At 49.0% G+C, this 13740-nt stretch overlaps 4 protein-coding genes across 6 annotated transcripts; 2 read left to right on the top strand and 2 right to left on the bottom strand.

Annotated features, from left to right (window-relative positions):
- The first annotated feature begins 9 nt into the window (after positions 1–9).
- On the top strand, positions 10–3859 carry CROT (Carnitine O-octanoyltransferase). Of its 3 annotated transcripts, none has more exons than XM_089463113.1 (8): positions 10–219; positions 418–729; positions 822–946; positions 1222–1614; positions 1674–2471; positions 2528–2658; positions 2720–3136; positions 3199–3859. In XM_089463113.1, the coding sequence occupies exons 4-8, from the start codon at positions 1240–1242 to the stop codon at positions 3329–3331; spliced, it is 1854 nt and encodes a 617-aa protein (XP_089319239.1). In that variant the 5' UTR covers positions 10–219; positions 418–729; positions 822–946; positions 1222–1239; the 3' UTR covers positions 3332–3859. The 3 variants fall into 3 exon arrangements, with proteins under 3 accessions (XP_089319239.1, XP_017873186.1, XP_089319240.1); XM_018017697.2 differs by having other exon boundaries at positions 803–946; XM_089463114.1 differs by lacking the exons at positions 10–219; positions 418–729; positions 822–946 and adding an exon at positions 977–1132.
- A 307-nt stretch (positions 3860–4166) lies between these two features.
- Positions 4167–7495, bottom strand: btz (CASC3 exon junction complex subunit). Its single transcript, XM_089463112.1, has one exon. The coding sequence runs from the start codon at positions 7187–7189 to the stop codon at positions 4667–4669; it is 2523 nt and encodes an 840-aa protein (XP_089319238.1). The 5' UTR covers positions 7190–7495; the 3' UTR covers positions 4167–4666.
- A 168-nt stretch (positions 7496–7663) lies between these two features.
- On the top strand, positions 7664–11213 carry ALiX (programmed cell death 6-interacting protein-like protein AliX). Its single transcript, XM_018017695.2, has 6 exons — positions 7664–8174; positions 8433–8551; positions 8621–8902; positions 8964–10559; positions 10622–10795; positions 10857–11213. Exons 1-6 carry the CDS (start codon positions 7963–7965, stop codon positions 10973–10975), a joined length of 2502 nt encoding a protein of 833 aa, XP_017873184.1. The 5' UTR covers positions 7664–7962; the 3' UTR covers positions 10976–11213.
- HSPBAP1 (HSPB1 associated protein 1) lies at positions 11144–12514 on the bottom strand. The gene has a single exon (XM_089463115.1). The coding sequence runs from the start codon at positions 12461–12463 to the stop codon at positions 11258–11260; it is 1206 nt and encodes a 401-aa protein (XP_089319241.1). The 5' UTR covers positions 12464–12514; the 3' UTR covers positions 11144–11257.
- Between the last annotated feature and the right edge of the window lie 1226 nt (positions 12515–13740).

Genomic DNA, 13740 nt, shown 5'->3' with positions numbered 1-13740 from the left:
AGCCAGCGACCCAATAGAAATTTGACAGCAATACTAAATATTGGCGTTAATACTTATAGGCCACTGAAATTAAATATTACATATCTATGTAACATGTGTTCAACACCTGGCATTATCAAATACCAACATCCACTAAAAAATATACCAATATATTTTAAAACATAATAGGATGTGCATGTTTTCAACTGGGCAGTATAATTGTTCATTGCTAATTAAATGGTAGGAGAAATATAGTATGTATAAATGCAATTATTTGTTCGATTTTATCAATGAATTGCAAATTAATATATTTAATTAACTTGTAACTTATACGTAAATAATAATTATTCCTAATTTTTTCAATAATATATGTTATTAAAAAGTTTTAACCCATTTCAATTGCGCATTTTACTAATATTTACTTATCACATTCCCTAGCATTTTTTCTTCATTCTTAGATTCCTTTCAGAGCCCATGCAACTTGTTGATATTCCTCAACAACATCCTGCTCCGTCGTGTTCGTGTCACGAGCGCAAAAAACCAGAACACTCCCAGCTCTAGAATAATATCTCAGTGTGCGGGTGGCGGGTACAAAGTTCAAAACACTTCTCTCTTGCAGACAATTGAGGCATGACGTCACAGTTTATTGTACTAGTTGACGGAGCCATGGTTACTAATGATTGCGCATGCATTGCAAAAATGCAAATCCATTAAAATGAAAACATTTAACCGCGCTATTCACACATACATGTACGTATATATAGGTATATGTGGATGTTTTATCTATAGAATGCGTTCATTCAACCGTTCTGATCGGTCGCAGTCTTATCAAATCGATTCAGCTTGAGAGACTCACGCACGCACACACACGCAAGTGGGCTCGACAACGCTTGTGGCTGGGTTGGTTCTCATCAAGGTATTTAGTCGTCTAGCGGCACTTCGAGGCATCGGTTGGATACACGTGAAGGTCAGTAAAAATGGAGACGCAGCAACAGGCTAATCAAGCGTAAAATAAAACAAAATGCCTATTAACATATTAGCCTATATATGTGTATGCATATCTGTGTGTGTGTCTGCGTCTGTTTGTAAGCGACCTTTGGCCAAGAGTTAAAACTTTGGACCATTTGGACCATATGCAGCACAAATTGAAAAAGTAATCAGCTGCTGCTTATATGCTTATCTACAGACGATTAGAGATAAATAAATGCACACTGAAATTAATGTAGTTAATATATTTAACAGCTATTTTGGGTTGTTATTATGGACCGTGCCAGCCTATTTATCGGTGATAATCATGAGAGCACCTTTAGCTTTGACGAGACGCTGCCACCGCTGCCGTTGCCCGAGCTGAGGGATACACTGCAACGTTACTATGCCGGCTTGCGGCCCTTTGGCACGGACCAGGAGCTGGCCGAGACGAGGCGCATCATTGCGGAGTTCGAGACGGGCATTGGAGCCAAATTGCAGGAGAAGCTGAAGGAGCGCGCGGCTCGCATGAAGAACTGGATGGGCAGCTGGTGGGAGGATTATGCCTATCACACGATGCGTCTGCCATTGTTGCCCTATCAAATCATGTCCATGCCCTGCCAGCTGTGCCATGTGGGCGTGCCCGAGCGACCAGATTACATGCTCAAGGTTTAACAGTCATCAACCCAATCATTTGCAATCACCGAAACGAATCTCATTCGTTTCAGAGTCTCGCTCGACAAATTTATCACTCGCTGGAGTTTTGGGATCTGGTGCGCAATGAGAACATCAGGCCTCTCTCTTCGAACGGCGGCCGGGTCAAGTACTCCTCGGCACTGTATAAGCAGTTCTATTCGACGTCGCGTGTGCCGGGCGAGGAGCAGGATCACATTGAGAAGCACTTTCTGACCAAGACCGAGGGACGCACACCGACGCACCTGACCATCACGGGCAAGGGTCGCCAGTTCACGTTTAATTGTGTGCACGAGGACGATTCCATTCTAACGGCGCCCGAGATCCTAGTTGCCTTGCAGCGGATACGCAGCATGCTGGACTATGAGCCGGAGGGCGATGGCGTGCCCGCGCTCACCCACGACAACCGCACCAGCTGGGCCAAGAACCGCAAGCACCTGTTGAACCTCTCGGAGGCGAACAAGCAGAAGCTGAAGCTGGTGGAAAGCTCCTGCATAGACGTCTGCTTCGACGAGCATCAGCCGCAGAACACAGAGGAGTCGTCACAGCTGTGCATCTATGGCGACTATCATTCACGCTGGGGGGATCGCAGCAGCTGCATCATCGCCTTCAAGAACGGACACTATGTGTTTACGGGCGAGCACAGCTGCTACGATGGAACGGTCAGTGCCAGCTTTGCGACGTTTATGCAGCTCAGTTTCCTGGAGGTGCCCGAGCCGAACTGGAATGAGGCCAATGGAACGAAAGTGGTGGAAGTGCAGGAGCTTAAGTTCGATCTGGATGATACACTCAAGTCGGAGATTAAGCGCGTACTCCATGAGATCGATGAAAGGGTTAGTAGGAATCCACGATTCGAGCCTCTTCGCAATTTTAAGAGTCTGCCTTACAGGGCATCGATGTCATCGTTACCTTTGAGGTGTTTGATGATTATGGCAAGGACTTCATGAAGACTCAGAAGCTGCACCCCGACTCCTTTGTCCAGGTGCTCATGCAATGGGCGTACTACCAGATGCACCAGGAGTAAGACAATGCGTGCTTTCCACTTGTACTTCCATTGTCTAACATCTGTAATTCTCGCCAGGATTGCACCCACTTATGAGACGGCACTGATGCGTCACTTTTACAATGGACGCACGGAGACGCTGCGGTCCTGCACGAATGCTGTCTACGAATTCCTGCTGGCCTCCGGCAACAAGAATACAACGGATGAGCAGCTGGTTAGGGCGTTTCGCGCCGCTGTCATGGATCATCGACATCAGATGGACGAGGCACGCAAGGGTCATGGCATAGACAGGCATCTCTTCGGGCTGTGGTGCGCGGCCTATGAGAACAACCTGGACATACCCGCTCTGTATGATGATCCGCTCTATGCCAAGGCCGGCGGCGGTGGCAATTTCGTCCTATCCTCCAGCACGCTGGGCTTTACGCCCAACGTGGGCTTTGTGGCGCCCATGACACTGGATGGCTATGGTGTCTTCTATTCGATTACCTCGGATGCGTATGTCTCACAGCTCCCATACAGTCCTTTGACCATACTAAAATGCTTCCTTCAACTTGCAGCGTCTACATGAACTCGACTGCCTATCGGGACAGCATCAAGAGCAGCGCACGCAAATTCAATATCATCTTCATGGAGTCGTTCCGTCGCATTCGCCGGCTGCTAGAGCAGCAGCAAAATGATTCGAAGTTGTAAACTGCCAAGCGACGAGATATATATACACCAGTCAGCTTTCTATATAATCGGAATGCCGATTGCATTCCATGTGGAGTTAAATTAGAAAAATAATTATCAATTCCATTTCAAATCAGCAGGAGATTTCATATCATAATCTACTTTTATATGTACTATGTGTAGGTCTTAAGTTCATAATATTCTTGTTGTCCTAGGTCAGGCATTTTAACTACACTGCTCATATAAGTTTGTTTGGGGACCAGAATTTTCGTCAGAGTCGTTATAACCTGATTCTACTGTGTATATACAATCACTATCAGACGTATGTTGAACTTTGACAATCAATTAAGAACAAAATTTTAAGACGGAAATTATTTCGAAATAGCATTTGAATATAAACTCAATCTATATAGAAAATATATTGTTCGAAATAGTAAAAGGCTTTTGACATTATATTTAGCCCAAACCTTACGGATCAATTAAAAAGTTACTTATAAGTCAATCAAATTGAATTCGCAAAATTATTAAAATTTAATTTTAAATCTAAAAGTTTTGTATCTATATTTGTGAGAAGGATAAATGTTTTTGTATTGAAATTGTTCGTTGAAATGGAGATTCATTCTGATCTGATCAGCTAATTCGATTCTGTTTAGGATATTCACTAGTGAAGCCAGCGTTATTCAATTTCTTTACTTCTTTTTGTAACCTCTATAGATCCAAAATAGATCTAATATTGTCTATAAAATAATCATATTTTTTTCAGGGTTTGCTTTAAGTGTTACAACTTTTATTGAAATTCAAATGTTCAATGATTAATTACAATTCACGATTAATCCAACTTCAAAATGCGACTATATATATTTATATATATTCATGTATTTAGATAATAAGCGCCAGCGAGAGGACTCTGGTTAAAAATTCTTTTGATACTTTCTATTACTAGATATATATAGTATATATATGGATTACTTGGAAAGCCTTACGCTGAACTCTGGGTGTAGTCGAAACGACCTTAGTTAGTTCGATTAAGTGCAACTATTCGCTAATTACAAATGTGTGTGTGTGTGTGTGTATGTGTGTGCTCTAAAAAAGGTTGAGTGAGTGTTGGGGCAAGGATCACAGATCCCTTCCGCTAAAGAAACAATCTCGTCAAAATCTTCGGGTTTTTCGTGCCCTTTAGTGGGCACGATAGTAGCTAATCTGGGGCGGCAGCAGGGCATAGCCACTGGACATCAGTTCCTCCTGTGCTTGATGGCTGCGCAGGTGTCGCTGTTGCTGTTGCTGCTGTTGCTGCTGCTGCTGTTGCTGCTGCAATTGCAACTGTTGCTGCTGCCGCGGATCAGCATAAACGTGCACTCATTCTTGCCCGGGCACCGCAGCCACCAGGTGGGTCTGGTCAACGGCCGCTGGCTGAGCAACAGTTGCACTGCTGTTGCCATCGTCGCTCGGTGTCTCCGCTGCCGACGCGGGCGGCGGCTGGAAGGCCGGGCGCTGCACGAACATGTTGTCAATGATGTGATCGATGTTGTCGCCGCTGCCACTGCCACTGCCGCTGCCACTGGCCCCCTCGTCCGGTTTGGCCGTGCGCGTCTTATGCTTCTCGGATGGCGGCAGGATGGGTATGGCATTGGTGGGTCGTCTCTGGGGCAGCACAGCGGGGCGGGTTGTGGTCTGGGCCGGCGGCACGAAATATGTGGTGCCGCCGACCGTATTATAATTCTGGTGATAGGCCTGGCCGGCCTGCGTGGACAGCGGCGGCGCCGCCTGAGGCGCTGGCTGTGGCGCCACCGTGGCTGCCGACTGTGCCTGGGCATAGGCCACGGCCGCTGGCGTGGCCGGCAGATAGGCATTGCTGGCCGGATTCACATACGGTGCCTGCGGCACTGACACGGGCACCGGCACCTGCACCGGCACAGGCACCTGCACGGGCACCGACTCATAATAGGGCGCGCCCTGCGTCTGTGGATAGGCTCCTGCGGGCGGCGCATGTTGCTTGGACTGAGGCGCGGCCACCGCTGCTGGCGGTGCTGGGCCCAATTGCAGTGTCTGCAGCTGCGCTTGCAGCTCCTGCTGTTGGTAGGCGATCTGCATGAGCATGTGAGGATCCTGCAGCATTAGCTGCGATTGTTGTTGCTGCTGCTGTTGTTGTTGCTGCTGCTGTTGCAGCTGCAATTGTTGCTGCATTTGTTGCTGTTCCACTAGATGATGCTGCTGCTGCTGTTGTTGCTGTTGCTGTTGCTGTGTGGCCTCGTGCTGGCTGCGCCTCAGACTGGAGTAGCGCTTAGGCCCGCTGCGCTGCTCCGCTGGCAATTGTTGCGGCTGCTGCTGCTGCTGTGCCAGATGCAACTGTTGCTGCTGCTGTTGGTTCTGCGCGGCCAGCGAGTGCATTTGCACGCTGCCCACATGGCTAGGATCGTTACGCTGCTGCACCTGTTGCAAACGATGCGATAGATTCGATGTGACCAATGGCAGATGCTTTTGCTGTTGCTGAGGCTGTTGCTGCTGCTGTGGTTGCTGCTGCTGTTGTTGTGGCTGCTGCTGTTGCTGCTGCTGCTGCTGTGGTTGCCTGTGTTGTTGTTGTTGCTGCTGCTGTTGTTGTGGCTGCTGTTGCTGCTGTTGCTGCTGCTGTTGCTGCTGATGTGTCTGTATATCGATTATCTGTTTGGGTCCGCTGCCATTTGATCTGTTCACATGGTAATCCCGCTCGCCGCGTTGCTCCGCATAATCGCGCTGATCGCCGCGTCCATGTGAACCACGATTTGACTTCTGTTTGAACTCCATGGCATTTTGTCGTCCGTTGGCATTGTGGCCACCATTGGCGCGTCCATAGTTGCGCTGCCTGGGCTCACGCTCACGCGGCTCCTGCGACTTGCCTCCTGCCATTGAGCCGGAGCCAGTGGCGTGCTGTTTCTCGTTGCACACTCCAGCTGCAGTGGCGGCATGATTGTTGCGTCGCTCGCCGCGATTCTCCTTCTCCTCGCGCGAAATGGAGTTGCGCGGTCGACGCACTTTGTTGTTGCTGCTGGATGTGCTGCTGCGCTCGTTGAGTGCCGGGAAGTCCTGGGGTCGGGGGGGCTTGCGTTCCTTGTTGCTGGCCTTCAGATACGCCTGCTCATCCTCCCAGTTTCTCGAGTATTTGCTAGGTCCGCGCCCATAACGTCGTCGGCGACGGGCACGCGGCGCCGCATCCTCGTTGCGTATATCGTATCCATAGGATTGCAGTAGCTCTGCTCGAGTTTTGGGCGCCTGCTCGCTAGCCTCGAAGCGATCGTGGGACCAACGATCACCGCCTGAAGCTGGCTGCCATTTCTTCATGGTTTTCGAAGCCTGTGATATGGTTGGCGTCTGTCCAGCCGACGTAGATCCTGTGGCAGTGTTGCCATTGGACACATCATCGCCAGTGGGCTCCACACCCGGTGGACATTGGCCACCATCGCTGCCAATATCAATAACGCCGTCGGCTTCCGTTTCGGCCGTGCGGTCGTCGTGCTCATAGAAGGTGCCACGTTTTGGTATATATTGAGGATTGCTGCGATCCTCATCAACTTTCTTCTGTGCCTCGCTGTCGGCTCCGCTGCGATCGAGCCCATTACCGCTAACGGTACCGCTACCAAGCTCATCGTCATCCTCCTCGGTTTCGTCGTCGTCGGTTTCCGTCTCCTCCTCGCTATCGCTCTCATCGTCGTCGTAATCACCCTCTAAATCACTAGCGGTGTCGTACTCAGAGTCATGAGGATGCGAATTGCTTGAGGGCTCCTGTGTGGGCGAGGTGCCCAGATCGGCCGCGCTACCGCTCGCTGTTACCGTGTCGTTGGCATTTATAGATGAAACAGGTATATCAGTCGCTGGTGCGGCTGTCAATTTTTCAACATCAGCCATCGCTAGGGGATTCTTCGATTTTTTTTTCTTTTCTTTTCCCTTGACTTTTTTTGCAGTTACTGCAAGTGTTTAGTCCCGTTATTCGTGGTTAGCGCCTCCTCGCACACAGCCACTAACACTTGTAATTCACAGGAGTTTCCTACTTATTTCTATGTTCTTAGTTCCAAAAGCTTGATTTAATGTTAATATATTTTCAGAAATTTCTTCTTTTCACCCAGTTTTCTTCCACAACAACGCAATCAGAAAATAGAAAGTGTCTAGAGTTGACATGCTTTCTACATATATGGTAGAGTTGTCAGCTGGGCGGCGATTTGTTATCAGTCACAATAGTTAAAAGAATCCCAACATTATTAAGAGGCGCCGGTAACATGACGCTTAACAGAGATGCCGCATATTTGAGCTCAATCACAGCATATAAGGATTAAAGTCTATTTATATTGTTGTTGCTCAGGTTTATCTATATTAGTCATGCAAAAATAGCACAAAATTCAAAATGTAAAAGACATGACGAATCATATTGCTTCTATTGTAAGCAGACTTGCTCCTCAACTTTTAGAGCTGCTCCACATATAACAGGAATGTTCTACTATTAATAGCAGCGCGTCAGACAACGCAATTACTCACCAATTGCCTACAAATTCGACAGCACTGGCCGCAGCTGTTGATGAGATAGGGGGCAGCACACAATAAAGGAAAAACAAGGTTCTGTCTGCAAATTAAATTTAAATAGTATTTCTTAAAAACATAGTGCATTGCTGCAAATCACATTGAAAATGTCCAAACTACTGGGAGTGCCACTGAAGAAGCCATCAGAGGTGGACATAATAAAGCCACTGAACAATCTAATACAGAGCACCTACAATGGAGCCAGTGCCGAAGAGAAGGCGCAGTATGCAGAGGCAGTAAATGAGTTTTCAAAGCAACGCAATACGGCGATTTGGAAGTTTTTCGAAAAGTATGAGACATCGCTGGAAATCGTCTATGCGTAAGTGCAATTTACTTTCTTCAATAGCATTTCGTGATAGCCGTAAGTAGGTTCTCTATGCTGTGTGCAATGACTCATAGCGGTTGATAGTACTAAAGTAGCTGTAATTAATCAGTTGCAAGTGTGTGTGTGTGAGAGAGACAGAGACAGAGAAAGAGAGCCAGAGCCAGAGCCAGACGTAAACACAAGCATAAGCGAATGACGTCGTCTCTAATAAAACGCCGTTGGCGTTTGGTTTCACTTTTATTTACTTTTTAGCTACTACGACCAAATAACCGCACTGGAGACAAAGATATCCGCCAGCGAGCTGCAGATACCCTTCAAGTGGAAGGATGCATTCGACAAAGGCTCCATTTTCGGTGGCAAGATCAGTCTGAGTAAGTACTGACTCTGCTATGATGCAATAGGCTTGAACCGGTTTGAACACGTTGCTCTTCATCGTTCAGCTCACACCTCGCTGCTGTACGAGAAGGTGTGCGTGCTCTTCAACATTGCCGCCTTGCAGAGCAGTGTGGCTGCCAGCCAGGACCTGGACACGGACGAAGGCCTCAAGCTGGCCATAAAACTGTTGCAGCAGAGCGCGGGCATTTTCCAGTACTTGAAGAGCGCCACACCCGCAGCTGTGCCCTCGGAGCCGACGCCAGATTTGAGTCAGGATGCGCTGATTGTACTGCAGGCCCTGATGGTGGCACAGGCCCAAGAAGTCTTCATACTGAAGGCCATTAAAGGTAAAGCTCTCCATAAGAAATGCAAGATCTTCGCATACTAAGCTCAGTTCCATTTGCGCAGACAATATGAAGGATCAGATCATAGCTAAACTGTGCTGTCAGGGCGAGGAGTTCTATGCGGATGTGCTGCGCGCCATGCAAAAGGAGTCGGTGCGCCGTCTCTGGGAGAAAGAGTGGATACCCACAGTCGCTGGCAAGCAGGCGGGCTTCCATGCGCTAACGCAGCTTTACCAGAGTCTCGTCTGTCGGTCGGCCAAGCGGATTGGGGAGGAAATCGCCCGTCTGCGCAATGCCGTCGACCTGTTCAAGGCCGCGCAATCTCGTGGCGGCAACGAGACCTATCTGGATGAGTACTTCAGTCGCGCCAAGCGCAATCTGGCCGAGTCCACCAAGGACAACGAATTCATTTATAATGAGATGATACCGGAGCTGAGCACATTGGCCTCGCCCGGCAAGGCACAGCTGGCCAAGCCGCTGCCTCTGGCCACGCCCATGGCCTCGAACTTTAAGGACATCTTCAGCGCCCTGGTGCCCGTGGAATTGCACCGTGCCCTGACCGCATCTGATATGCGCAAGAATGAGATTGTCAACACCGAAATCATGAAGCTGCGCGAGGCAACTCAAACCCTGAACGCGGTGCTGGCCAGCCTCAATCTTCCCGCTGCCGTGGAGACGACTGATAGCAACAGCGGCTTGCCGCCCTCGTTGCGCGAGAAGGCGAACGAGGTGCGTGAGAAGGGCGGCATTGAGCACTTGAAGACAATGCTGAAGGATTTGCCGGAGCTGCTCAATCGCAATCGCGAGATCTTGGATGAGACGGAACGGCTGCTGGATGAGGAGCGCGACTCGGACAATCAACTGCGCGCACAGTTCAAGGAGCGCTGGACACGCATCAGCTCCGACAAGCTAACCGAAATGTTCCGCACCAATTCCAAGAAGTACCGCGAGGTCATCACCAATGCCATCGAGGCCGACAAGGTGGTGCGCCAGAAGTTCGAGGCCAACCAGAAGGGCATTGAGCTGCTCTCGATGCCGCCGGAGCAAATACAGCAATCGCTGCCATCCGCCAGCGGCAGCGTGGATCCCAACTGCTCCAGTGTGCAGCGCCTCAAGCAGCTGATGGAGGCCGTTGAGACGATCAAGGCGGAGCGCGATGCTGTTGAGTTGGAGCTCAAGTCGGCCACATTCAACATGAAGGACGAGTTTCTGCATGCCCTGCAGAAAGATGGCGCCATCGATGAGCCAGCCCTGTCGCTGTCCCGCATTGGCCAGGTGCTCAGCCCGCTACAGGCCCAGGTCAAGGAGAGCGTGGAGCGTCAGGCAACGCTGGTCGCTGACATACAGAGCGCCCACGGTGCCTTCGTGGCCGAGACGGGCAACTGCGGCAGCTCCCGCGACAAACTGTACCAGGAGCTGGCCACCGCCTACGACAGCTACATCGAGCTGTCTGGCAATCTGCAGGAGGGCACCAAGTTCTATAATGACCTCACCCAGCTGTTGGTTGTGTTCCAGAATAAGATCAGTGACTTTGTGTTTGCGCGCAAGACCGAGAAGGAGGAGCTGCTCAAGGATCTGACGACCGAGTCCAGTCGCCAGGCACCGCCGGCCACTCCGGCTCTGCCATCACATTATGCCTCGACGTCGGGCAGCGGCAGCGGTAAGTGGATCAGATAACCTAATTCTATGTGCACTATAAGCTTATTCCTCTATCTTCCTTAGATGTTCCAAATGCCCCAGCAACAGCTGCTGCACCTGCACCGAACGTTCCGTATCCGGCCCAGGTGCACATGCCGCTGCCCTATGGCGCTTCGGCCAACGTGCCGTATCCCACATATGTACCACCGCCCATGCCGCAGAGCTTCAATCCCTATGCCACGTTGCCATATCCAGGCGGTGCGTATGATTGATTAAGTTGAAATGAAAAGATTTTCGAATGTATATTTTCTATTTATAGCTCCCTATCAGTATGGAGGCTTCCCTCAGGGACCACAACCCGGCAACTATGGCACATATCCCGGCAGTTATGCTCATCAACAGGGCGGCTATCCGAATCAGAAGCCACCCGGCTGGTAAACTGAGGAATAGCATCCAATTATTTCGCACTGTGTTTAGCCAGCGGCTCTATTGCATATTATGTTATTCATGAATTTAGAATCTATCTATTCTATGGCATTTAATGCTCCTCCTTTCCACTATCCCCTCCCATTTGGTTCTGCTTCAAATTGTGTTATAGAACAAATATGAATGCTTATTGGATTTTTAATCTCATATAATCAAGTATCACAATAAACGTTCCGTCTTAGCTCTGTAATCTATTGCATATTTTATTCATTAGTTCAGATTAGCGGGCTAGCGCTATGATCCACTCATTTGCTTCATGCGGCGGAAGAACTCTTGCTTGATGGACGCAATGCAGCGAGGCGCACACATGCTATTGATCAGCTGCTCTAATGTGGAGCTTATTATCGCATCCTCCTTTCGCCCCGGCCTGTCTTGCGTATGTCGTTTGGCATTGTCTGTGATCAGCTGGGTATAGGCCTCCTTGGGCATCACGTCCAGGGTGCGAATGCACACTCTGACGCTGCGCAGCAGCTCCAGTACCTCGCTCTCAGTCAAGTAGTCGGTGTCCCATAGTTTGCGCTTGTTGTCCAGGCTCGGCTTCAAGACTGCGTGCTCGAATTGGCTAAAGAGCGAGCTGGCGGATTCGGCTATCTCGCCCAGCTGATTGGGATTCAATAGATACTGTTTCAATTGATTGCTTTCGCCTTTCACAAAGCTCTCGACCACATGCTTGACCAGAAGCTCATCAAATGTCAGGTCCAGGTCAGACTTGAGCGGCACCCAATAGTTGACACTCAATGAAGTGGACACCGCCTCCACGTAGTGCCACCACTGACGGGGCACAATCAGCACGTCTCCCGGTTGTAGTAGGCAGTGGTAAGCGTGCTCCTGGAACTGTTCGTAATACTGCAGCTTATCCGGCGCGGGCGCATAGAAGTTCTCCAGGCAGTAAACACTGGACTCCTCGTAGGGAATTCGCGTGCTTTGCAGTGGCGTCTCAGGCGGAAAGAGTAACCACGATTTGCTGCCGTAGGCCTGCACCACAATGTTCACGCCATACGTATCATAGTGGCACGGCGTATTGGCCCCTTTTGAGCCCAGCCACAGGCTGTAGTCGTTCTGGTGCTCCGCAAATCCGAAGCACTTGAAATCGATGCCGCTCAAGCAGCTGGGAGGTATGTCATGTGCACGTACATATTGATAGGCAGCCCATTCCTTGGGCTGTTTGTCGGCAGTCATTGTGAAATTATGCAGAAACTTCTGCATTGACATCTTGACATGCTTTCTCTTGCGCTCCCATTGCGGCGTCTCGCAGTCGGTGACGTCCATGCTCTCGAATGCCGGCAGAGAACCGAGACTGGCATCCTGGTCATAGCGCGTGCACCAGTGCTGCAATGAGTCGTCAAAGCACTCCCAGTTGATGGGAAAATCGGGTAATACTAGTGGTACATGAGTGTTGAGGATTATGTCGCGTAATTGAGAGCTCAAATCTGTGGCCATATAGTAAAGTTTATTGTCGAATGTAAATGGCAACGGCGATAGGTATCGATAGCTGCTTATCGACAACGGCAGTGGCAGCTCTGTTAACCTATGAAGCGCCATCTGTTGCCAAATAGATTGCGCCACACTGTCGGTAATGTTTGAATTCAAATTTCATTTTAAGGTTCTAAATTTCGCGGGCAATAAAATAATGCAATCAAGGCAAATGGCGCAAACTACTTGTCAATTTTGAGTAGATTATCGTATGGTCGGTTAACCGACAGCTAATTGATAGTGTCTACACACTTATATGTATGCTACACAACCAATTAATAAGCAATCGCGAAACTTATGTAAATACAATTAAGTGAAATGTTATATTAATTAGTGCACATTTCGGTATTACATAATTGCCATCAAGATTGCGTGTAAAACTAGTTCTGGCAAATCAAGTTGTAGTCACCAATGCCTCCTCGCACGCAAACCAAACGACGGCCGTTACTGATTGCTTTTGCTGCTGCTGTCGCTGCTGCGGCTGCGGCCGCATATCGTGGTCATGGTTCTTAGGACTTGGTTGGTCTAAGCAACACTTTGAGATAATTATTTTGATATGACAGGCGGAAATGGAATGGCGTTAACAAGTTGCTGCGCTGATATCAAGAAGCTTAACTTGTTGTTTGGAGATTGGTTTTACTTAGCTTCGCTTGATGCCCCATGCCACATTTATCCCAACGATTGTTATCTAACTGCAATGTGGCATCTATGATTGCCACATCTAACTGTTGTCAACGCCACTGCAGTTCTGCAATTTGCATTCTGGAATGCCATTAGGCAGATGAATCAATGTAGCCGAACTATCCACTGTATTAAGCTGCCGGCCGAACGACCGACCGACCGGGCGGCAACAGTCGTCATAAATGTGATTTATGTCTCACATTTTCATTCTCTTTCAGTTTTTTGCGCACAAAAGAACAAGTCATTAAATCTACTTAAGATGGGCACGCAATGCGCCAGCCGCAAATACAGACACAGATACAGAGACACGGGTGAAAAGTTCAATGTACGTGAGTCAGCAGCGATGGAAAAGCATAAGCATAAGCGGAGCCAGGCCAGGCCAAGCCAGGCCGAGTCGGAGAAGGCCAAGCCAAGCCATGAAAACAATTATGCGGCAAAGTCGCCAGCAACAACAAAAAGAGAAATGCCAAGCATGCAGATCAGCTGTTACTGACTACCTAATGCTCTGTCATAGATAATCTCTAAGCTACTCTGCTGTAGTTATAGAGCTGCTTTGCTAAAGA

This window comes from Drosophila arizonae, chromosome 2 (assembly GCF_054131065.1).
Source record: "Drosophila arizonae isolate 15081-1271.41 chromosome 2, UAZ_ARI_1.0, whole genome shotgun sequence".
Taxonomy (NCBI): domain Eukaryota; kingdom Metazoa; phylum Arthropoda; class Insecta; order Diptera; family Drosophilidae; genus Drosophila; species Drosophila arizonae.
Note: the sequence above shows the minus strand (reverse complement) of the source record. Positions and strands in the feature narration are given on the sequence as shown.